At 55.4% G+C, this 24,320-nt stretch overlaps 3 protein-coding genes across 3 annotated transcripts in view; 1 reads left to right on the top strand and 2 right to left on the bottom strand.

The window, feature by feature from the left end:
• NOTCH2 (notch receptor 2) overlaps nucleotides 1-832 on the bottom strand; it is a 94,051-nt gene extending 93,219 nt beyond the window's left edge. Inside the window, exon 1 of the mRNA XM_058808302.1 lies at nucleotides 727-832. Coding sequence (XP_058664285.1) covers nucleotides 727-808 — 82 coding nt within the window. The 5' untranslated portion in view covers nucleotides 809-832. The remainder of the gene's footprint in view (nucleotides 1-726) is intronic.
• Nucleotides 833-9,832: 9,000 nt separating this feature from the next.
• On the bottom strand, nucleotides 9,833-16,203 carry SEC22B (SEC22 homolog B, vesicle trafficking protein). The gene is made up of 5 exons (XM_058808541.1): nucleotides 16,053-16,203; nucleotides 15,720-15,829; nucleotides 11,451-11,611; nucleotides 10,991-11,137; nucleotides 9,833-10,654 (listed from the first exon to the last, which is right to left on the bottom strand). The coding sequence occupies exons 1-5, from the start codon at nucleotides 16,125-16,127 to the stop codon at nucleotides 10,500-10,502; spliced, it is 648 nt and encodes a 215-aa protein (XP_058664524.1). The 5' UTR covers nucleotides 16,128-16,203; the 3' UTR covers nucleotides 9,833-10,499.
• Nucleotides 16,204-16,462: 259 nt separating this feature from the next.
• Nucleotides 16,463-24,320, top strand: part of PACS2 (phosphofurin acidic cluster sorting protein 2) — a 78,462-nt gene continuing 70,604 nt past the window's right edge. The window contains exon 1 of the mRNA XM_058808175.1: nucleotides 16,463-16,645. Coding sequence (XP_058664158.1) covers nucleotides 16,518-16,645 — 128 coding nt within the window. The 5' untranslated portion in view covers nucleotides 16,463-16,517. The remainder of the gene's footprint in view (nucleotides 16,646-24,320) is intronic.

The following is a 24,320-nucleotide window of genomic DNA, read 5'->3' as shown; positions in this document are numbered from 1 at the left end:
TCATACAAAGAGCAGCCTAACCACTCAAGAGCAAAAAGAAGGAATGAGAAGGCACGCAACAATCAATGACTGCTGCTCCTCGATAGCTTTAACGCGGTGCAGGACCGCGCAGGATTCACTGAGGGAGCGGGAGCTGCGCAAATGCCATGAGATCAATCTCCACCAGACCCCCTCGCTTGTGGCTATGAACAAGCCTCGCACATAACGCCAGCGTGCAGGGGAACAGTGCCCAAAAGCGGCACTTCCCTCAGATGTGCACACATGGCTTTATCGCAGCAGCAGCGGGAGGAGGAGGAGGAGGAGGAGGCGCGGCAGAGATTCCCCGAGCGTGTGCAGGAATGTCCCCGCACACAAAGCTCCGCGGCGCAGGTATGCGGAGCGCCGAGCCCCGCACGCCCTCTCCTCCCGTTCGCTGCCCGTTCCGCAGCTCGCTCCCCGGGCCCGGCGCATCCCGGCCGGGCAGCGCGGGGCGGCTCCGGGGGCTCCGGCAGCGCCGTTCCCACGGGGCTCAGCCGCCGCCGCCGCCGCCCCTCCGGGGGCCGCTGCACAAAGCGGCGGCGGCGCCGGGCCCCCCGCGCGGTGTCACCCGGCCGCGGGTGCCCGTCCCCGGCGGCAGCGCGGGGGAGGCGAACGGCGGAGAGCGGCCGGTGCGCCCCGCGCCGCCCCTCGCTCGGCGCCCCGCCGCAGCCTCCCCCCACCGCCCACCCGCGCCCCCCGAGCACTCACCGGCGGCGGGCTCGGCGCGGCGGAGCACGGCCAGCACCAGGGCGAGGAGCGCGGCGAGCGCGGGCCCCGCTCCGCGGGCCATGGCCACGGCCGCTCCCGCCGCCACCGGCTCGGCGGAGGGATCTGGGCGCCCGCCCCGCGCGGAGGGACACGGTCGCGCGCGCCTCCCCCGCTTCCTCCGCCGCGCCACGCCCCGCCCGCCCGGACCGCCGGCAGGGGGCGCCCGACAGCGGGAAAGAGGGGCGGGAACGGGCATGGAGCGGGATGGAGAAGGGATAGAGAGAGATGGAGCGGGATGGAGCGGGGATGGAGAGGGGATGGAGCTGGGCTGGAGCTGGGATGGAGCGGGGATGGAGCAGGGATGGAACGGGGATGGGGCAGGATGCAGCGGGATGGAGCGGGATGGACCCGGGGATGGAGCAGGGATGGAGCAGGATGGAGCGGGGATGGAGCGGGATGGAGGGGGAATTGAGCGGGATGGAGCGGGGATGGAGCGGGACGGAGCGGGGATGGACCTGGGAATGGAGCGAGAATGGAGGGATGGACCGGGCATGGAGCGGGATGGAGTGGGAATGGAGCAGGGATGAACCGGGGATGGAGCGGGATGAAGCGGGGATTGGGCGGGGATGGAGCGGGATGGAGCTGGGATAGAGCGGGAATGGAGCGGGGAATGGACCGGGGATGGATCCGGGAATGGGGGAATGGGGAAGCGAGGCTGGTCCCGGGGCTGGGGGCGATGAGGGCAATGGGGACTGAAGAGCTGCACCGTGGGGGTCACGGAAGGAAGGTGGGAGGCAGTGGGGATGGGAGCGCATGGCAGCAAGGGCGGGGCAGTGGAGAGCGAGGGCAGCAGGACACGGTGTCCCGCAGCCGGGTGGTGGCAGCGGTGGCAGGAACAGGAGAGGACAGGGGCTCTGCAGCTGCCGCGCTGCGCTGCCCTTCGCCCAGATCTGGGGGGCAGGCAGCAGATCCGGGCTGTGCCCAGCGGGATGGGAAATCCCATGCCCCAGTGAGCAGGGGAGCTTCTGGACAGACGGACCAGCTCACTGCCCCACGGCTCATCCCCGCAGCTGCTCCGAGAGGAGACCTGCGTTCCCACGGAAGAGGTCTCAGGAGGACAGCAGCTGGATTCAGCCCCAAGATCCCTCCCAGTCCTCGGCTATCATTTAAAGCGTTAAAAATCCTTCTGCCCTGGCTCGGGCTCCGAGGACTGAGAGCCCTTTGTGTGCAGTGCTGACACGGCAGCCTGGCCCGTGAAGGCAGGATTGTACCGGGGCTGGGGGAGAGAGGGGCAATGAATAAACCTCACTGTTTTCCCCTTGTAATTCTCCAAATCTGGAGTCCCTCCCAGGCGTGGGGCTGGACAGCCAGTGCCCTAACCCCATTATGATTTTTCCAGGTATTCCAGTGTAACCCCTTGGCAAGTCCCCCTCCATCCTGCACAGCTGCCAGAGCCTCCCTCTCTGCTCCAGCAGCTGCTCGTGGGCAGGCGGCTGTGGCTCACAGCCACCATGGCCATTCCATGGGATTGCTCCTGGCCCACCGCCCTCCCTGCAGCTCCTCACCTGCTGAGGGCGAGGCCAGGCCGCCAGTGTGCAAACTCAGGAGGAATTCTGGTGTTTCACCAGGAGCTGCCACTTGCAGCTCCCCTCGGAGCTGAGCATTACTTATCACCCCTGACCCTGAAGTGGCTCATCCTCCACTTTGTTTCCCTTGGCGTGAGCAAAGCCTCCGAGCCCCAGCACAGGGACGGGCTCCACGGCCTCCCTGGCACAGCTTTTGGGAGCCAGCAGCTCCAGCTGGCAGCTGAGGCTCAGTGGGAGAATCCAGCCAGGGAGAGGGAAGGCTTTGCTCCCCTGCTGCAGCCCTGGGGAACCTGCTGATTGCTCTTCTCTCTGCTCTCATGGTGCGCATGGACTCAGCTGCTCGTGGGAGAAAGCATCTCATGGCAGCTCTGCTGGGGAGATAAAAGGGCTGAGAGCAGACACCAGTGGGTCCTCTGCATGATAGAGGCTGGGAGTGACTGAATCTGGATGGACAGAGTGGATTTTGCTGTCAGGAAGGTGAGGGACAAACTTCCCTGAGCTGCCTGTGCCAGCAGGGAATGCACAGAGCAGAGCAGAAAGGGGACAGGGACAGGTGCCCCACTGTGTCCCCACGCCAAAGTCCCTCAATTAGCTCCCCATTATCTTCATGATCCTGTCGTTAGGCTATAAATCCTTTATTTATGAGGAGTTAGAAATGTGTTTGAGCATTGCTTCATCTTCATGCAGCCCTAGCACACACCACCTGAGCCCCAGCTCCCCACCCAGAGAAGACACTGGAAGTGGAGAGCTCTGCAAGGTTTCCTGCAGTCCTGCCTGGTTTCTGACCATGCCCTGCCCCTCTTTGTCCCCAGTGTCTCCCCCAGATGTGGGAACCCAGCCCCAGCTGCTGGTGGGGCGGGGTGCCTGGCACAGGGCTGGGTGCACAGGGGCACTGGCAGCGATGCCCGCACAGGGGTTAGGAGAGCTGAACAGGCAGAGTTTGTTAAACGGCCCCAGCAGTAAGGGAAATCCTGGCACTTTGTCTGACAAAGACTGGGGGATCAGACCCTCCCCGTGACTCCACTCAGAGTCTCGGTCTGCCGTGATTTTGGTTCCACAGAGGATCCACGCACTTTTCTCAGAGAAAGCTTCCAGGGGCAGCAGCTGCCCAGATCCCAAATGCCTCACCTCCCTCCAGCCAGGGAATTCTGCCAGGCAGATGTGCTGGAGGCTCTGCAGTGCTCACCCCTGCTCCTCTCACAGAAGGCAAAGTGCTTTTGAACATTCTGAGGTGCTTTTTGTGTGTCTGTACCTGGTCAGTGAGGACCACGGCACTTCTCTGTTTTCCTCACCTTGGAGGAACTGCTGATTTCAACAGTTTTGTATTGGCTTGCTCAGAATAAATTGTGTTTTCTTGCAGTAATTTTCAGTGGCATTGATGGTGGTTCAGGCATTCAGACCTCAGCTCAGCCCACACCCCAATGCCTACCTTGCATCCCTGGTTTTACATGTTGTCCCAGATAAACTTTGCCTTTATCCCAGATAACCTGCCTTGATCTGGGGGTCCTTAGGACAAATATGCTGGAGTCAAATGTTCCAGCTTTCTCCTTTATGATCAGGAAAGCTGGAACCCCATTAAAATGGGAGCTGGTGGTGTTTCACAGTTACAAGATGTCATCAGCCAAGAGGTTTAAGAAAAGCAGGAGGGAGAGAGGCTTCCAACAAAATCCTCAGGGCTGGCAGCCTTGTGCCTGTGCTGCAAATAGCTTGTCCTGTGGCTCATCTGCAAACTCTTAACATCCACATGACTTGGCTTATGCCACGATTACCTTACCTGCCAGCCAGCCTGTCTTAAAAAGAAACAGAGAAGTGCAAAGGCATTCCTGCTCCAAGCCCTGCAGGAATGCTCTGGGCTCCCTGTTCCCTGTGCTGATAATCCCAGGGGAATTTGTACCCTCTGCCTCAGCTGCCTGCTCTGCAGCCCCTGGAGGATTTAAATTGCAGATGGAGTTGCGCAGCTTTGACCAAAGTTGGTCTGACCCACAGAGTGGCCATTAAGCTCCGAAATGGCTCTGGGCAGCAGTGGAATAGGAGAGGGATTTGTGGTCACCCTGGGGGTCACAGCCAGTGCTGCAATGACACTTGCACCGTGGCGTGGCCGTGGCTCACGGAAGGGGCAGCTGCTCACCACAATCGCTGGGTTCCCTTTTTTGGGTCTGTATCCAGGGCTCGCTGAAGAAGAAGGAATCTGTAACTCTCCTCTTGACCTTGAGCAGCCTCTAGGTAGCTACAGCAGCGATTGGCAGCAGGCAAATCCCGCTCCTCTCGCAGCACACACAGAGCCCGGGCATGCCAGCCCTCCTGTGCCATGGTGTGTCACTGCCAGGTAGGCACAGCCCCCAGCAGGAGAGGGGCTCCCTCCTGTTCCTGTGGCACCCAGAGCCCGGCCTCAGCCCCCAGACATGCTGTCGTGTCCCTCCTGTCACCAGGCAGGAGCCTTGTGCTGCTCTGCAGCCAAACTGAGCCAGAGGCCACCCTGTCCCTCCTTGCCTCCAGAGTTCCCTCCTGTGCCAGGGCAGGGGGGACAAGATGCCATCACAGCTGCAAGGGGCTCATGGCTGTGAAGGGGGGAACATGAACCCCAGGAAAGGTCCTGATTGCCACACACACCTCAGGGCCTCCAGGCTCAGGAACCACAGGTCCCAGTGCATAGGTTTGACCGTGTTCACAGGGGTCCGAGGATGAGGGAAGAGATGAAGGATCTGACTCCATGTTTCAGAAGACTTGATTAATTATTTTATGATATATATTACATTAAAACTATACTAAAAGAATAGAAGAAAAGGTTTCATCGGAAGGGGCTAAGAATAGAATAGCAAAGAACGATAACACAAAAGCTTGTGTCTCTGACAGAGAGTCCGAGCCAGCTGGGCTGTGATTGGCCATTAATTAGAAACAACCACATGGGACCAATCACAGATGCACCTGTTGCATTCCACAGCAGCAAATAATCAATGTTTACATTTTCTTCCTGAGGCCTCTCAGCTTCTCAGGAGGAAAAAATCCTAAGGAAAGGATTTTTCATGAAAAGATGTCTGCGACGCAGGATTTGGGGCTGCTGTAACCCCTGCAAGCACACTTTGCTCTGCTCTTCTATGCAAATCCTGTCCCTGCTGCCAGTCTGGGGTGCCCCAGCTGTGGCTGGTGGGGAGGGTGCGCTGCTGTTGGGGTGCTGTGCCGCAGTGGGGCTGGGGAATCCCGTTTGCAGCGAGCATGGCAGCGTGCCAGGGAAGCTGAGGGCCCTGCGGTGGCCAGAGAGCTTCTGCAGGGCTGTGGGGGTGAAGAGGAGAGGAAAAGACAAAACAGAGAAAAAGCAGTGACAGAGGAAACAGGTTTATCGTCCTTCTGCGGAGCGCTGGGGCACAGCACAAGGAGTTTTCTGTGGCAGGATCCAACATTGCACTGGGTTGCTGCATGCAGCCACGAATGAGCTCTGGGAAAGCCTCGTGGCAGGGTCCAACAGCCCCGCTGGGGTGGGCAGGGGAGCAGGGACTCCCCAACTTCTGCTTTGTCCCCTGCAGTGGGTTTGTGAGCTCAGACGTGAATGCAGCAGCTGGGAGCAGCCGTGTGAGCTGTGCAGGGCTCAGAGCTGTGGGCAAACCCCCGGGCAGCCCTGCAGGGCACCCAAACGCTGCACAAGGCAGGGGAGAAGGGGACAGGCTGGGCAGGGGAGGTGGCAAGGCTGCTCCAGAGAAAGCAGAGCCAGGCATACATCTGGGCAGAGGGGGCAGAGACTGTGCTGGAAGTGCAGGAGGGTATCTGCAGGGAAAAAGTCAAATCCCATCTCTCCCCAGTGCAGGATGCTCAGCGACCCTCAAAGAGCTCAGACTGGGGTGACCAACAGGGACAGATTGTGAAGGGTCAGGGCTCAGCAGGTGCCCCAAATCCTGCCCTGGGGCTTGCTGAGTGCTCAGGACCAGCCCAGCTGCATCACTGGGACAGGGAGATGGCACAGCTCCGGGTGCTCTGGGGAGGATGTGGCCCTGGCTCAGGCATTGGAGGAGGGCTGGTCCCACAATCAGCTGTCCCCGGCCAGCTGCCAACCCAGCACCCCGCCCCCGGAACAGCCTTCATTTTTGGGAGGCAGAAAATCGACATCCTCCTTTCCAAAAGGCCACATTGAGGTGACACAGCAAAGTGTGAGGGGCAGAGGGGACCTCCTGAGCCCTCAGCCTGGCTCTGTGGGACATCCCTCCCTGGCCCTGGTGGGATTCAGAGCCCTCCAGAGCTGTGGCAGCTCACACTGGCCACACAGGGAAGGAGAACAAGGACCAAGGTGTTCAAAGGCTCAACTTCAAGCCCTGCCACCCTGGCCACTGCTGTCCAAGCACTTCTCTGGTGTTGAGTGCTCTGGGCAGGTGCTGCAGGCACAACCCCTCATATCACTGGGACATTCACTCACAGCAAAACAGCTTCCAGAAACCATGGGATCCCAGAGAAAAAGATGCTGGAATTGGATCTTTCTCAAAACCTACTCAAAAATGGGGTTTACAAGTGCAAGGAGCTGCTTCAAAGCAGAAGCAACTGGTGCCCAAGTCAACAGAGAACCCAAAACCCTCCTGGTCCCAGAGTGGTGCCAGTGCAGAGAGCGGCCACAGCCTGTGCCAGGTGAGACTTGGTTTATACCTGACACGGTGGCTGGAGCACCCAGCCAGCATTTGCCATCCTGCTGCACTCTTCCTCTCCACTCGTGCCCCACCCATGGTAGGTTTGGCACCATCGGGGAACCAGCTCTGCCTGTCTGCTGTCACTGTGTTACTCAGGGAGGAAACCTGTGTACCCCAGTGGGCAGTGGGGTACACAGCCCCTGCTCCCTGCAGCAAGCAGGGTCCCCAACGGCACAAAGACACCCAGGAGTGCCCCGACCTGAGCTGAGGGGTGTCAGCAGCCAAAACTGGCAGCTTTTGACCTCCGTGCTCACATGATGAGCAGGGCAGCTCCCAGGACACCCTGCACAAGCATCTTTTCTTTTGCACTCTGCCTGTACCCCGTGCCAATATTTCCCCAGTGGCAATGGGCACGCTGATGGAGAAGGGAGAGTTCAGCTCAGCTCTGCTCTCTAAACCCACCCAAGCAGGGGCTCAGGTGCTACAGAGCCGCCAGGAGTTTGCTCTGCTCCCACTTCCCCTGTGCTCCCCCACACGGGACAAAACCCCTCGTGTGTGCCAGGCTGGGGGGGCAGGTGCAGCAACTGGGGGATGCCCAGCGGACAAAGGCTGTTCAGAGCCTCTGGAAGCACAGGGGGACCTCAGAAGCAGGAATGGAGATGGGAAAGGCGCTGCCTGGGAGGTGACAGGCAAACGCTGCCTAGGAAGTGTCGTCCCAGCCACGGGGCCCGGCTGCACGGTGCGATGAGGCCGGGCAGCCCCACCTGCTCCGGGGGCCCTCGCAGGCACACCCCCGGCCTCATGGGCACGCCAGGGCATGGCAAGGAGCTGGGGGTGCCCTGAGGAGGAGCTCCCTTTGTGTCCGCAGCCCCGCACCGCGCCCCAGACCCGCGCAGGCACTGCCACCTGCAGGCAGAGCCCCGGGCCGGCTCCGGCCCTGCCGGCACCGCGACCCCCGAGCCCCGGCAGGGAGCGTCTAGAGCACATCCCCGGCAGGGACTGGGCACTGTCCCCGGCAGCGACCGGCCACCGCACACCCCCGGCAGCGAGCCCCTGCTGCAGCGGGGCCCTCCCAGCCGAGAGCAGCCGACATGAAACGCACGGAGAAACAGCAGCGGCTTCTCCGCCCCTCTGCCCGAGCTCACACCCGGCTGCGCAGGAGGCGCGGAGAGCCCAGCAAAGCAAAATCCTGTCCACACCTCCTTGCACGGAGCAGCGGCAGCATCCCTACTCTGTTCGAGGGACGAAATGCGGCTCCGCGTTTCAAATTGCCCGCAAGGTGTTCCACGGAGGCCCAGGCTGGCCTGAGGGAGAGGAGGACTCCTGTCACCCCTCTAGGCAAGCAGCACTCGCGGTTCCATGCCCTGCTCACGCTGGCACAGCCCACGGGGGACACACAGCCCACTCACTCACTCCCAGTTTGTGCTGCTTGAACAGCGTGGCCACAAAACTGTCCCCATATAATTCTGCCTGTGCCAGGAGTTTTCCTGGCAACAGGCAGAGATGTGCCAGCAGGAAGAGACCCCTGCTATAACCAAAGTACAGCTTCTGCAGCAGAAAATGGGCAAGATCACGTCTTTCAACAAGCTCTGCCTCCAAAAGGGAGCCCTTATATCCCAGGCGGTTCCATCTATGGGGTCTTCACCCTCCTGTGTCCTTGGAAGGAAGGAAAGCATCCCCCAGGGTCACAGGAACGAGACACAGGACACTCCACGCCGCAGAGGGGATTTTTCAGAAGCATTTATTTCCCTGCTGACACTGGGGCTGCAGAGGGCAGCTGCTCCCTGAGCTAGCCCGTGCTGCAGAAACATCACCCCCTGAATCACAACAATCCACAGACGGTCGGTGTCTGAGTGGTGAGACCTTCCAGCACCTCCCTTACACAGACCTACATCACTGGGACGTTCACCTCATAGGGACACCACTCAAAAGGACTTAAAATCATTATAATAATTATAATAAAGCAACCTACAAAGTAACACTTAGAGGCATCATGCAGAAACCGGATTGCTTTAGACTATGTAGCAGCTCAGAGTTGCTGGGTTCATCGGTGGAGGAGTGCTTGACTGCATTCTGCCAGTCCAACAAGGTGCCAAGTTGGGCAGCATTCCCAGACAGGACAACAGCTGTGCAGGAAACACTTCCAGGTCACAGTTTGTACATCCAGAACTACACAAGGTTATGTGCTTGTAAAAGGTGCTGGGAAGCCCTGACACTTCCCTTCTGTGACACCACCTGCTTCTTCTACCATGGGGCAGACATTTGAGTGCAGCAGTGTGTCTGAGCTGTGGGGTTTCTTTTTTCCCCTCTCTCCAATTTTTTTTTTTTTTTGTAATAAAACCAAAATCTGCTAAAATGTTATTCTCAGCACAGGTGGACCAAAAAAAATTATAAAAAAAAAAAAAAAAAAATCACATTACACTGGTGATATAGAGATTGGCCCATAAGAAAGAAGCTCTACACTATTGCCCCATAATGAGTTTTTCTTCACCTACAGTTTCAACTTCCCAAGTGAGGTAGGGAGAAGGTGACCACAGGTAAAAGAGGTGGTGTTTCTAAAGGATTTCACGGTTTGGAAGTTATCTTAATCCTTCATGTAGTGTTCTTTGCAGGAACACTGCCTTTTCTTCACAACAACGTTCAGAGTTTTGGTTTTTTGGTTGTTTTGGGTGAGGGAAAGAGGGAGAAAGAAAACAAGGATCCCAGAGATGAAATGCTGGCAGTTTTGACACATTTTGGAAGGAAAGCACAGTTATAAAAAGGAAGGAAATAATGTAGTGAATCTGAAGCTAGAAGGGAAAAATAGAGAGTGCTGACATAGTTTGCACTGTGCCCATTCCAACATCATTGAATTACAGACCCTGTTCATGTGGAAACACACTGTCACACACAGCTGTCAGGAGAGGGAGAGTGGACACTTAGAAACCTGGAATTTAATTTTGCAGAACCAGTTAATACAGAAGCCTTCCACTGGCCCTCCTAGTACTGGACAGAATGTGTTTTAAGGCATAGTTTAACATCCATTTCTTCCTAAAGCAATTTAAACAAGCCAGGATGTCAGACACAAAACACTCAACAGGTATTCTGACAGAGGTGAAAGCTGGTTTATGTACAGTGAAATACTTGCCTGCAAACAGGGGAGTCTTGAAAAAGAAAGAAAGAAAAAGAACTGCAGACCCAGATTCTAAAAAAACAAACATTACCAACACAAGGAATGTTCATTAGAGTCCAGTTCCCACTAGAGCTACTCAACAGGAGGATGTACAATATGGTTATGCTAAACAGCACTGATTGACTGATCCCAGAGTGCCCCGGGAGGGGGAAGAACCTTGGGAGGCCAAACTCTGCAGTATCCCAGTGCAAACTGCCTCAGAGGAAAAGCCTGCAGTCAACAAGCCTTCACACCTATTGTTAGGCTCCACTAAAAGATGCAGTAGCCAGGTGTCACCTAACAACTCCAGGACACTCCTGCGAAGGTGATGGTCCTGTGTGGATTCTAATGCACATCCCCCATGAGCAGTGTCCTGCACGCATTCACCTGCCAGGCCACTGGCTTTCCCTCTTCCATGGCTGGGCCAGCTCACAGCCACCAGAACCTCACATAGACAATCAGCATGATGAAGAACACGGCTACGGCCGCCAGCTTGGCGTACGTGGAGCGCATGTTCAGGTACTTGGCGTCCTGGCGGTACTTCTTGGACAAACTGGACAAGTTGTTGGCCTTGGAATCAAGAGCTATTCAAGGGAAAGGGGAGAGGAGTTAGGATTAACTGAGCATTCCCCAAGTGTTACATTAAGTGTACAAGTTTCTCTTGGCAGCGTGGCCTGTGCCCCCTGTGCCCAGGGCTTGTCCTGCTGGGATGAGAGCCCCCCGAGCTGGAGAGGGGCTGGTGTCCCCCCACAGCAGCACCAGCACTTGCCAGCTGGTTCAGAACACAGCTGATCCAGCTGAAACACCCACTGGGCTCACTGCTTTTCTCAGCAGGGTCAAGCCTTTCCCTCAGGACGCTCTGCCCACCCAGCTGCCCCAGGAGACAGCACTGTGTGCCAAACCCTGGCCAATCCCAGTACCTGACAGGGCCTCTCCTCGCTGTAAGACCTCCTCAATGTTGGCCACCATAATCCTCTGCACATCCTGCAGCTCTGTGTTGATGGAGCCCAGGTTCCTCCTCGCCCGGCTATCAATGTAGAGCTTCTTGGTTTTCTGGATGTAGGTGTCTGGAAGGAGACAGGGCTGTCAGGGGGAGTCTCACCTAGCACAGAGCTGCCTGGCTGCAGGAGGGGAGCACTGCTGGGACAGCCAGAAGACTACATGCAAATATTCACTGGAGTGAGGCCAAAGATAAAAGCAGGAAATCTGAATTAATGGACATGCACCACTTCCATATTCTCCTGCACAGAACACCCATGTCTCTAGTGCCAAGGAGAATTTGAGCTGTCAATTCCACAGAACAAGCTGCAGAGAATCCCATGGCTGCTGCTCCCTCCCACCAAGAAGTTTCCTGACTAGCCACAGGGAGAGGGACCTCACCAAATTCAATGAAGGAATAGGGCCTGGAGACTGTTGGAACCTTCTTGCCATGCTGCTCATCAAACTCTGAGTGCAAGTCTTCCAGGTATGCAAAGGCCAGTTTCTTGGGGAACCCAGCTTCACACAGGACCAGGTAACACACTCCTTTCTCGATGATGTAGCTAAAAGAATGGCAGACAGAGTATTAATCAATCAATTTTGAACCTGTCCTTTCAAACACCACCCTGCACACCTCTACTCTATGAGGCAATGAGAACTGGGTACAAGAACTTCTGCTTTTCTATGTCTGGATCAAGTGTAAACCTTTCTGCAAAGCAATGGCTTATCTTTTCTTTAGCCAAAATAAATTTTCTTGTAGCTTCAGCCCCTACACCCATGCCAACAGTCCTGGGCTTTGACTTCAGCTGAACAAAAGCTGGCCTGTGAATAACATTAGCTTAACAAAATACCAGCAACAAGAGAGTTGTAATTTTGGAGTATAAAAAGAGAACACCCTGCAGCCAGGAGGAGGGAGCACAAGAAAGTTTGCCAGCAGAGTAGAGGGGAAGGTGGCCAACACATCTCTAAGTGGCAGCACAGCCAAGTACCCAAGGCCCACAGTGGAAGCCGAGGCACTGAGATGAGGAGGCACACACAGGAGCTTGGTCTCAGCGTGCTGGGAAGGCACCCAGTCCCTGCCAGCTGTCACTTCCCATTTCAGAGGGCTGGCTGTGCCCTTCCTCAGCACCACCAGCCTGCTGGAAGGGTGCTGCTGTGCACAGGCATCACCACAGGGGCAGCTGGGGAGGGGCACTGCTGCTAGCTGGGTGCTGGTGACCTTACAGGCTCACCATGGGTGGGTGTGACCATGCCACCAGTTCTCCAAAGCACACAGTGACACTCCTGCTGCTGTGTAAAGCTGCTTGGTTTGCCTCCAGCTGAGGGCACACGGGTCCTCTTCTCACCCACCACCAACCCTGAGATTATTTAGGCTTCACTTTGTCACTCTGCTGCTCCACATTCCTATCTGAATTTTCCTCCTCACTTAACCAATATAAAAATAAAGGCTACAATACTCCCACCAAAAGCAAGGGGGTGGAGACAGTAAACAGCCCTGTAAACACTTTTGAATGCTTATCTATATTCTTCAGGGTGGAGTGAGAATGCTACTTTTAGGTTACCTTCCTTTGACTTTCTGCATAATGCCATTAGGCATTAGTCTGGTTAGCATAAAGATTAGCAGTGTATTAAAGAAATGATCCAGTCCTGAGGGCACTGTAGTAAAATAAGCAGCTTAAAATTTTGTTAATAGACACATCAGGCTTACAAAACAACTTCACCCCACTCCCCACTGTTTTTCCAGATACCCCAGCAGGGCCATGTCCTTTAAATCCTTTAAATTAGCCATCCTCACCTTGTTCCTGGGCTCAGGAGTATCCATTCCTCCTGCCTCTAGGTGAACCCTGGCAGCCTTCAAACAACAACAGATTCACCCCAACCAGAAGAAGAAACTGCAGCTGCCATCATCCATTCCACAGCATTTCCCCATGTGCCCGTGGCCTTTGGTCCTTTTTATGTTCCTCAGCTTGGACTGCATCACTTCCCTTACCCCTGGAGACCTGCTTGCCACATTGGGGTTGCTAAAGATCATCACCCAGAGCTTGATTTAGCCACTGCCATGATGAGTAAGGCTTGAGCAAATGGAGAACCAGTGTCAGAAGGGAATTCTGGCAGCACTGCTGGGGCAGCACTCTCCAGGTGAGAGCACTCTGAGGAACATGTCCCTGTTCCTGCTCTGTTTATCTCTGCCTGGAGCTCCTCAGCTGCATTTCCCACTTGCTTCTTTCTTCCTGCTGTGATAATTCAGTGTGCTGGGTTAAAGTTGGTCTGTCAGCACCACAGGGAGCGAGCTCACCTGGCTCTGCCCCAGATTCAGACAATTCTGTCAACTTCAGACCAGAGTTCCTGCCCAGCTGGGCCTCTCAGTTTCATCCTTTGTGTGCACCTCCAGCTTCAGCACAGCATCTGCCTGCATGTGCTCACTCAAGGGGGGACTGCCACTGTTAACTCTGCTCAGAGTGCAGCCAGCAGGTCTCCTGTAATCACACTGGGCTATTTGAGAGAGAAAAGCTTTATCCTGGTAACAGTGGCAAAGGCCAAGGGTTGCTTTGAAATGACAGGTAGGAGTCGCTTCAGCCATTCATCAGGCAAAGGTCACCTGCTCACTGACAGCACAGCAGAGCTGCTGGTGCTCCTGTACCTGCACAGCCCCAGGGCTCACACAGCTCCTGCAGCTGAAACCTTGGCACAGCGTTTGGCAGAAATCACCCAAGGGCTCACAATTTAAACTTCAAGCTTCAGGAAAGCTCAGCTCTGCTTTGAACTGATGAAGCTGAAGATGTTCAGCAGCACCTCAGCAAAACAGCTTCACCCCACTCCCCAGCAACACCCTGGGCTGTGCTGCTGACTCCCCCCAGAGCTGAATGCTCTGTCCTGCTTTGTGCTGCCCTCAGCACTCAGAGCTCTGGTCTGGCACAAGAAGATTGGTGAGCAGCATGGCCATGGGTCAGCATTATTTCAGACTAAATCTCAAATTCCCCTGTCACCTCCCCTCCCTGCAGAGGAAAGTTTCTGACCTGAAATTGCTCTTTCCACACAGGTCCTGCTGCAATGTCCCACCTCAAAGGAGGCAGAAGCAAGTGCTCTGCAGCAGCAGTTGTCAGTGGCCAGCAAAACGCATCCAGGGACTAGCTCAGCCCAGGAGCAGGAGCACTCCTGTCCCAGCCAGGTAAGCTGGTGCTCCTTTGGGACAGCTGGAAAAGCAGGCCTGCCCAAGCCCTCCCTCCTCTCACAGCTGCTGCCAGTACAGCCACACTAAGAGGCTTTGATTTCCTGGGCAAGTGTTGCCACCTTGCCAGACATCTCCCTGCTTGCATCATGGAGGTAACTCAAGAAGGGATTTACTGGCATCTGCACAGGCTCCTTCCCAAGGCTTCACTGCCAGGCAGAGCTACACCCCCATGCTGTGCCAAGGAGACACTCAGAAACGAGGCAGATTTTAAATTCTGTGGAGATTTAACTTTAGAAAAAGCAAGAGGAAGAGCAGCACTTAACTCCAGCAGCAACACCCAAATCCAGCAGAGATAAGGGTGGCCAGGCCAGTCAGGGTTATCCTCTGACACTCTAACTCCCTATCAAAGGCAACCAGAAGCCCAGAGAAAAGATTTTTTTATAAATCTTGTCACAGTTAGCAGACAAAAGACAACCACAGGAAAAGCATCCCCCAAAACCTCACGGCTTTTGCCAGAGATTGCCCATCCAAAAAACTCCTGTTTTCATCTCTTCACGCCTCTGAATAAAGGGTTGGGGTGGGAGATTTTGCTCCTGTTGCTGGAGCAGAGGCCCAAAGCCAACCTTGCCCTGCATTCAAAGGCCACCTCCCCCTCACAGACACACACCCAGCCACTGGAGCCACAGAGGGATCCTGCTGGGGATGGCACCGAGGGGATCCTGGCACAGCTCTGCCCGGAGAGCTCCCCTGAGCCCTCCAACAGCCATCCCTGCCATGGCACAATGCTGATTCCCAGCAGGATCCTGACTGAGTGCTCGGGCATTGCTCTGCCAGGCACTGACATGGCACAGAAAGAGGCATTTTCCCCTCACACACAGGCTTTGCTGCCTTCCAACTCCTCTGCTCACCCTGCTATTAAGGAGTAAGGGTGTCTGACCTCTGCAAGATTTCCTTATTTCACAGCCATGCTCTCTTGCAGGAGTGCTGCTGGAGAATGCCAAAAGTGCTTTTAAGTCAAGAGCTCCCAAAGAGTTAAGGAAATTAACTAAACACACCCAACAAATCTAGCAACAATAATACTGACTTCGCCGGATGAGAGAAAGAATTCTGTCAGGTATTAAGACAACAATAATAGAAATATTCAGAGATGCTCGATGTGCTTGTAATTCATGAAAGCTGAGCTCTCACAGGGCACAGAGAGGGCAGTCCTGGGCAGCAGGAGGGCACTGTACACGGCTGTACAAGGACAGATCTCTTTAAGGGCCGCCGAGAAGATGCAGTGAGGGCACAACAGAGAGAAAGGCAGGGAGGGAACAGACCCTGCGCTGTCAGAAGCACGAACCGGGATGAGAACCCAGCGCCAGACACCTGTGCCATCAGTGCCAGCTCTCACTCTCTCCCCGGGCAGCAGGGCTGGCAGCAGCCCCGTTCCCAACAACCCAGCCCGGCTCCAGGCGGGTTCCCGGGAGCCGCGATCCCGCAGCGCCGCCGGTACTCACTGGAAAGCCATGGCTCCCGCCTCCAGCGTGCAGCGCGTCGGGGACTGCTCGTTCAGCTTGCGGAAGAGCTGCTTGGCCTGGCTCTGGTACTGCTGCAGGTCGCGGCCTGACTGAGGAGGCAGGAGGGAGGGAGGAGAGCGGCTGCACGGCCGGTACCGGACACACCGGGGGGCTACCGGCACCGGCCTCACGGCTCTGCCCGCCCCACCCGCCACCACCGCTGCCGGAGCCGCGCCGCTGTGAGAAGGGACTGCGCGGCTCCCGGTGGGTCGCCCCCCGCCCGCTCCTCACGGATACACCGGGCCCTCCCCGGCCGCGCCCCGCCGGCCGCACCTGCTCGTCCTCTTGCATGGAGGCGGCGAGGGGGAGCCCGTCCGCCACGCGGGCGATCATCGTGAGCAGCACCATGGTCGCGCCCGCCCTGCCTGCCTGCCACGGAGCCGCCCGGAAACTGCCACCGCCGCTTCCGGTGCGCGGCCGCCGCGCCGCGGCCACTTCCGCCCCACCGTGGGTAGGGCGGCCGCGCCGCGCGCGCATGCGCCAACGTGAGGCCACGCCCCTGGTATAGCCACGCCCCCTAGGAGCAGACGCAGCCCCTCCGCACGGCCGCGCCCATCATGCTCCGTGTGACCACGCCCCCTCGGCAGCACCGCCCCGTTCCAGCCGCGCCAAGTAAGCCCCGCCCATCTCCCCTGCCGGCCCCGCCCCCGGCCCCGCCCCGTGACGCGCCCCCCGCGGGCGGGGCGGGGCGGCGGCGGCCCGGCGCGGTGGGCGCGCGCCAGGGCGGCGGGCACAGCCATGGCGGCGGCGGCCGAGCGGAGCCGCCTCAGCTTCCCCGGCGGCACCGGGGCCCTGGGGCGGCCCGTGCCTATGAATCTCTTCGCCACCTGGGAGATCGACGGCTCCAGCCCCAGCTGCGTGCCCAGGTAACGGGCGGGCGAGGGCGCGGACCGCACCCCCTTTCCTCCGCGGCTGCCTCCTGGAGCCCCGTTCCCATCACCTGTGCGAGCCTCCCGCAGCCGCAGGGCCCTTCCCGCCCTCGCCGCTCCCGCAGTGACGGGCACGGCTCCTCCCGTGCCTTTGGGCTGGGTGGCGGTGCGGGGCTCCGGCGGAGGGCGGGGGGTGCTGCCGTGTGTCCGGTGTGCGGGGTCACCTTCGCCGTGCGTGTCCCGCAGCCCCCGGCGCGGGATGGGGCTCGCCGGTACCGCGGTGCCGCCGCCTTTCCCGGGCAGTGCCCGCAGGGCTGGGCTCGGGTGCGCATCCCTTTCTCGGGGTGGTTCTGCGCCCTGTGCCCGTGTCCCCCCGTTCCCCTGCTGGGTGTACACACGCGGCCGTGCTCCCTGCCCGCATGGCAGGCATTCCTCTCAGTTTTTAGAAATTTTGCGCTCTTCAAGCCTAGCTCAGAACAGAATGCCTCTGCGGATTTAAACGTGCCGGAGACAAATCTTTGAAGCGCTCCTCTTTATCTTTGTTTGTTTGTTTTGTTTTAAACGAGGACGTAGCGAGCGGGCAGAAAGGAAACAGAGTCATCAGGCTGGCCTGGCAGGAACGCGAAGCTCTGCAAGCTTTACAAACCCCCCAAATCCCTCTGTCTGCTGCGCCATCCACACGGCAGGCTGGACTCGGTGGCCATGCCCCTGTATTGCAGGGACGAGTAACTATCACAAACACTGTCGTGGTCTGACATCGTGGGCAGGAGCAGAGAGGGGTAGAAGCACACCTGAGTCCTGCTATCGCAGCTAATCTGGGTTTATAGCAGTTTATCTGTGCTAGCAACTCCTCAGGCAGCATCTTTTTCAGCTTGTGTCTCGTTCTGCCTTTCCTTTCTGCAATGGGAGATCTTGGAAAGGCTCTGGCACCCGGGGGAATGTGCCCCTGTTCAAGGAGTCCCTTTGCTGTGGAAGTTGTCACTTGGATGGGAATAGCTGGAGGAGCAGTCGGTGCTTTTTCATTTTTCACCAGACAAGAAAGTGTCCCTGCTGCTGGCAGGGGGCTGGACTTAAATGATCTTTAAAAGGTCCCTTGCCACCCAAAGCATTCTGTGGTTCCAGTGCGATTGGCACTGTCCCTGCTGTACGGAGGACACAGTAGCACTGCTCTGGAAACAGTTCTCTCCACTGCACCCTTTGCTACAGTAAGGCAGCTGGGTTTCCATCCCATCCAGCCTTGTACCAGTGGCTGTTGAACAATTAAAAGCCCAAACGTCCGGCACTGTCAAGGACTTTTCATTCTGCATTATCATTTATGCTGATACTTGCAGATCTGCAAACGAGCTCACAACATAGCCTGCTTGTTTGCAAATCTGTGGATGACCAGAAAATGCAGTGTAAGGACGCTGACCCTGCCTTGGTGGGGAGCACAAGGGTGGCTCCTGGGTGCTGGAATTATGGTGGGCAGCAGATGGTTGAGGTGCCTGCAGGAATGTGGGGAATGCAAAGCACATGTGGATATCTGGGCATGTGGGGCAGAACTGGGGTTTGAGGGGGAAAGTCTGGAATTGCTGTGAAGCAGGGGATGATGAAAGTGCTCAGATTGCCTGCCCTGAGGAATTGATGGAAGAATTGGGGCATTTGGGACCTTGTAGGACCAAAGCTTTTGGTAGAGGGAGTTTGGTGTGGCGGGGGCTCCCTCTGCTCTGGCCCTGCTGTTGCCATTACCTTTGCTTGCTCTTCCTGGGTGCCCTTTTTCCCTCAGCCAGGGGGATGAGCTCCATCCTGCTGCTGCCAGCCCTGTGAACCTGCATTTCCCCAGATGTGGAGTTTCCTGCTGGACACGGAGTGGGCAGCCCAGGGGCTGGGCACAGGCTGCAGCTGTGGGTGCTGGGTGGGTTTGTTAAGCCCAGGTGAGGTTGCAGGTTCTGTGGGGATGTTGGTCCTGTGGCACAGTGAGGTGTGTGCTGGGCAAACACCAAGTTCTGCAGCAGTCAGTGCTGCTGTTTCTGACCATTGATCATCATTTCATTACAGGCTTTGCAACAGACCCTTCTGTCAGAGAAAGCAGGAGCTTGAAAACCTTTAAGTTATGCCCTCTGCCTTTTAAATTCACATGGTGATGATTTTTACTATGGCACAACGACATTTAAGATTCTTTTATCTTAAAGCAAGAGATATTTAGAATGAAGTGCTCTGCGTGGGAAACCATATCCCAAGTGAGCTTGTTGTCCCAGCAAATGCCTGTTGGGACGTGAGGGGCGGATGTGGAGGGCCTTGCTGTGTGGTCACACACTGTGGAGCTGCCTTGGCCTCTGCTGAGATTTCCACCAGTTCCCTTCTGGGTCTCTGCTGGCAGGACAGTCTTTCCACGCAGAGAAGAGATTTGAGCTTGGCACAGAGTCAGAGGATTCACGGAGAGGAGCGCGTGCCTGGGGAGGGAATGTGGCTTCCTTCCTTTTCCTTTTGGTTCAATAAATCTTAGCCCATTTCCAAGGTGTTTCTGCTACTGTGGCCTGGGGCTGGGTGGAAGCAGTGCCTGCAGTGGTCCTGCCCCGCTCTAGGTTGTGTGTGGGGTGCTTGTGTGGATGTGTTTGTGCTTGTGCTTCTACACACTCTGGTGGGTGATTTACTGAAAGTCCACTCAGCTTGGGTGGGGTGTCAGCAAAATCTGGAAGGCTGCCTTGGTGCATCCATGGAGTTTCCTTGTGTGAGAAGGCTGTGTCTAAACTTAAGGAGGAATGGTAGGGAAGAGTCGTGGTGGTGTCCTGCAGTTGTGTGCTTGGTGTGAAACACGAGGTGACGTGGTGTTTTGCATTTGTTCTGGCTTCTCTCACTCCTCTGCCATCTACAGAAGTGATTTTATGATTTATTCTTCAGCACACGTAGCTCCTGGGAGGCTTGACCATAGCATTTCTGAAATGCAGCAACTTTCTTTTAGTCATCCCAGAAATGTGACTCAAAATGTCTCACTATCTGGGCGTATCCACTGCATACCAGAAGGGAGAGATGCCTACCTTCTCCTGCTGGTTCTTTCTTCTGTGCACTGAAAGACCTTCCTTTGAGGAAGGTTACATTACATAAAGTTCTCCCTACCACCTGTAAACACTGAGAGTGATCTTGGTGCATGGCAGCAAGAGAATCAACACCTTTTCCTCTTATTGAAAGAGTAGAAATAAGAATTGTTCTGTGGATTTTGGTGTTGGTTTCTTTACCTTCCAATCTTTTGATCAGTCTGTGGGTGTGAGTGGCAGGATGCAGTACTGTCCCATGAGGAGATGGCACCATGTGGAGGCTGTCCAGAGGAGGAGAGGTCTTGGTGGAAAGGTTTGTTGGAAGGGTCTCCTGAAGCAAGGGAAGGCAGCAATAGCCACTATTCCCATTTGGAGCGGGTTTTGTTTCAGGCTACTGCCTGAGCTGTCACAAACAGGTGAAAGTTGCTGCTAAGCTTTGAACTGTGGATTGAGGGCCAGCTGGATGTGGAGCAGTGTGCCCCAGTGTCCCTGGGGGCTGCAGGAAGCAGTCTGTGGAGCAGAGAAGTGCAAAGGCAGTGCCAGAGGGCTGGAGCTGTCGCTAGGCACTGCCTGAGCGTTCCCCCTGTTGGCTCACTCTGTAGCTTGCCTGCTGGGTGAGGAAATGCAGAGGGGCTCACACACATGCCCTGGGCCCACAGCAGGCTGGGGACGTGGGGCTGTGGCTGCTCAGGGCCATGGCATGGCCCTGCAGCACTGGGACATGCACAGCAGCCCTGGTACGACATCCCCCGGGGCCATGGAAAGGGCTGGGGTGAGATTTCGGATTCAGCAGCTGAGTGATCCTAGCAGTGTGCTCGTGCCCCAGGCTGTGTGCTCCTCTCTCTCTGCCAGCTCCCATCTCCCTCCACTGCTCTGTCTGGCTGCCTCCTGTGGGCTGATGAGTGGCAGAGGGCTCTGTGAGCGTGGAAGGGTGGCAGCGCTGCAGATGTGTGACAGGAGGGACACAGTGAGCACTGCTGGGGCATGCAGCCACTCCAGCAGTCTGCAGGTTTGCGCCCATAGCTGCTGATTCCCTCTGCTAGCAGAGTGATGAGGGGCCTGTGGCCTGTGTGAAGTGCACAGCTGGCTCTCCCTGTGAGGATTTGCCACAGATTCACTCAGGACTGGAACACTTTGCCCTTTGGTGTGAAGGATGCATGCCTGCACTGGGAATGGGAACTTCTCCTGGCCAGTGAGAGCATGTTCTGACCTGGCTTGAGCAATGCCAACTGTGCATCATGCCATCAGAGAAAGGTGAACAACTTGCTGGAGTAATAATTATGATCAGGTGATGCTGTCTAATTAAAAACACTGATTAATTCAGGTACGGAGAGATCTAATGTAAGTGTATCTTAACCTTCTATTCTGTTGGTATGTTAACATTTAGGAGAGAACTCTTCCTGGTTAGGATAACTGCTGGCACATTCATTGGGAGCTGACAATAGATTTTCAGTGCATTTGGAGCTAGGAAAATGTCTAATTACTCAGATGACTAGGTACATTTCAGAAGTGCTTATTTGGGGGCTTTGTTTTGACTTTGTTTGAATAGCATGAAATGCCTAACATTTTCCCTCGAAAGGAAATGGAATACAAATGAGGGCACAGGACAGCCTTTAAAAATATCACTGAGATGATGCTGAATGTGTGAGATGCATGAGGAAAAACATCCACGACTGAGCAATGGAGATAAACTGCTGGGAGGAAAATACAGTGGGCAGAACCAACCCTTGTTCCTGGAGCTAAAACAACCTATTTCTCCTCCTTAGTCTTTGGGGAAGAGATCAAACCTGAGGGATCCCTAAGTGTTCCCCATGTAAATCCTATCCCTTTGCATGATCCTGCTGAATGTAACTTGGGTGCTTGTCTTGTTCAGTGGAAGTGTTCTGTCTAGAGCCCGAGTGGTTTATTGGAGTCAGAGTTCCGGTGAGACCTATTTTGAGTCTTTTTTTAAGGTGAAGCTTGTGCATTTTAAGAACAGCTCTGAAACAGATCTTAAAACCTTACAGCTGCCAGCCAAAGTCTCTGGATGGGATTTTACATGGTTTTCACCTGGATGCTTTGTGCATGCCCAGTGCAGAATGCTGGGAAGGAATGGACTGCTCTTTTGAAAGGCCTCTTTCCTCGCCTTCCACCAAGTGAGGGTGCCCAAAGCATCTTCCCCTCGTGTCCCCTGGCAGGTCTGGTCTGTGCTCCTGCAGCCCTGCTTGGCAGGAGGTGCCCCTGCAGCTGCTTGTCCAGGAAATAAAAGCTCTTGTCAAATGGAGCTGTTGATGCTCCACCTTTCATCAGCTCTGAGCGGGCGGACAGTTTCTGTGGCAAGCTTGTGGCTGTATCAAATTAGCTATGAAATGATTTGCATAATAGATTAATCAACCAGCAACCAAACATCCCTCTTTTCTGCCAAGAAAAGAAAAGCAACAACTCAGCTGTTACAAGAGGCCATTATGTTCCTTGCAACCCTTAATCTTTCTCTTTTCCAAGAGCGCTCCGTGTTTTGGCCTCGCGCAGGAAGCTGGCCTGCTCGCTGCCTTCATTTGCGTCACATCTTGGCAGCTCTTCCCAATTCTTTGGGGCCAAATTGTGCCACCGTTACGGTGACCTTCTAGGGAGGGTATTTCCTATGGAATTGGTGGCTGGCTGCCAGGCAACTCTGTGTTGCCAGGTCCTCTATTAGCTTTGCCTTTCCATTGAAATTCCTCTGGGCCCCTTGAGCTCCTTCAGAATTGACCCGTTTCCTTGGGAAGTCAGGGAGCAAGTCACCTCAGCACATAACTGTGAGTGGGCAGGAGCTGGTCACTGTGCTTCGTTTCTCCTGTGCTTCTACCTCCATATCAGCCAGCAGTACGGGTTTCCTAAGCTGTACAGTCTCCTCCTGCTGCTCCAGGTGTGACATCTGTGTGTCCTTGCCTGGCTGAAGGATGCCCAGTCAGTGCTGGGGGAGTTTTCAGTCCGAATGGATCCCAACGTGCAGATGATAAGAGGCTTAACTGGCTAATTGAATGTGATAGCGTGAAGCTTCTCTCATGGTGAGGTTTAATTGGATTATGATACTGTACAGTGATGTGGAGCCTTGCAGGGCATGCAGCCAGCTTCACTAGGAGAGAGTGGATCCTTGCTAATCACTCATTTGTTTAAAATAATGAGTTGCCTGGAGAGCTCTGATGGGCGTGCTCTGCTTGCTGCGGCCCATATCCCTGGAGAAGGGATCCCTAAAAATCCAGGGGCTACCACACACGTAGTCCCTGTCCTTGGGGGCCAGGATCTCCAGGTGAGGCTCCTTTTGGAGCTCCTTTTGTTGGGAAAACAGATGCGTGGGCTCTGTTTGTGTGCTGGAGTCTGGAACACGTTTCCTCCTCGGGACCCAGCTCAGCCTCTCTGTGCCTGTGTCGTTGTCACAAGCTGTGCCTTTCTTTTGAGGTGGCCTCCTTGTTCCTTCTCGCCTAGCAGCTGTCAGTTTGCAGCCAGGCTGCCTTCCAGCACACTTGCTTGCAGGGCAATAACTATTTTAGATCGGCAGCTCAAATGCTTCCCCTGCCCCAGTGGGAAAGCAGTCTAATTTGTAAGGTACGCAGCAAAAGTAGAACTGGGAGCAGCTTTTGTATGCTGTGAATTTTGTTTGGTGGAGGTGCATAAAGCAAAGCTGGGGTCTGCAGGCCAGCCAGTGTTGAGGGGCTCTCCTGGCTCGGGGTATTTGTGGCAGCACCGGTGTTTTGGGTGCTTTATGGAAGTCACCGACTGAGCTGCTGTTCCTGGGAGTTGTTGCACTGAAAGTAACAATGTTTGGTTTACTGATGTTTCAAAAGGGTTTCAAACGTGCGTGATTGCTCAGATCTGATTTCAGAAGAGTTGTCAAGGAAAATAGCATTTGTTCTCCTGTAAGCAGATGGATTAGCATAAAATATCAGCTTTGATGTCGTGTGAAGTGTGCTCCTCATCCATAGCCTTTGTACTGCTTTGGAGAGTTAACTGTTTGGCTCCTCAGTGTTGGGATGGGCTGGGAGATGCCCAAGGATGCTGTGTCTTGTTCGGGCACCTGGGCACTGCAGGCTTTTGATTAACTTGTCCTGCTTCTTGCTGTGGCTCATGCAGACAGTCAGATAAATGTGATCACTTTGCTGTTTCTGGGAAATGGCAGCTTAGCCACTTTCCCCCCAGTGCTCTAAAGTGTGGGACCTCCCTCCCCGAGCTCTGGTTTGGTGTTATGATAAACCCGCTCCCCTCCCCTGCTTGTTTGCTCTTTTGGCAGTCAGGTGCTCTGGAGCCTGCAGGAGGAAAGTGAAGGGCAATAGCCAAGGGGGAATGCTGGTGTTTAACCAAAACCTACATAGCTTGCAAGTCCTTCTGGACCTCAAGGAGGTAGTTGGTTTTGTTCTGAAAAGGAAAAAAGGGAACAAATCTGGTGATCCAGGGTGACCTCTTTTTTAAATTGTTTTTTTAAAGCATGTGTTGCTGGGGAGAAGTGGAGGTTTGAAGGTGGGAGGCTGTGAAGGAGCAGGGCATGAAGGGTATGCCTGTGTGTGCAGGGTGAAACATGCTCACTGCTCAACAAAGCACTTTATTTTGCTGTTGAAAATCTTCTGGAAAAGACAGTATGTGCTTTCATCAGATCCCTTTGCTCCGCTGAGCTCAATTGTTCAAAATCTTTTCCTGCTCTTTTT

The sequence above is a fragment of the Ammospiza caudacuta genome, chromosome 7 (assembly GCF_027887145.1).
Source record: "Ammospiza caudacuta isolate bAmmCau1 chromosome 7, bAmmCau1.pri, whole genome shotgun sequence".
NCBI classification, from domain to species: domain Eukaryota; kingdom Metazoa; phylum Chordata; class Aves; order Passeriformes; family Passerellidae; genus Ammospiza; species Ammospiza caudacuta.
The sequence above is the reverse complement of the archived record's forward strand: the minus strand, read 5'-3'. Positions and strand labels throughout refer to the sequence as shown.

Excerpts from the sequence above, each read along its gene's own strand:
- SEC22B (XM_058808541.1), bottom strand. The coding sequence starts at position 16,127 with ATGGTGCTGCTCACGATGATCGCCCGCGTGGCGGACGGGCTCCCCCTC. Across the intron at positions 15,830-16,052 it reads CCATGCAAGAGGACGAGCAG|TCAGGCCGCGACCTGCAGCA; the intron begins GTGCGGCCGGCG and ends CTGCCTCCTCAG. Across the intron at positions 11,612-15,719 it reads GCGGGAGCCATGGCTTTCCA|CTACATCATCGAGAAAGGAG; the intron begins GTGAGTACCGGC and ends CCATTCTTTTAG.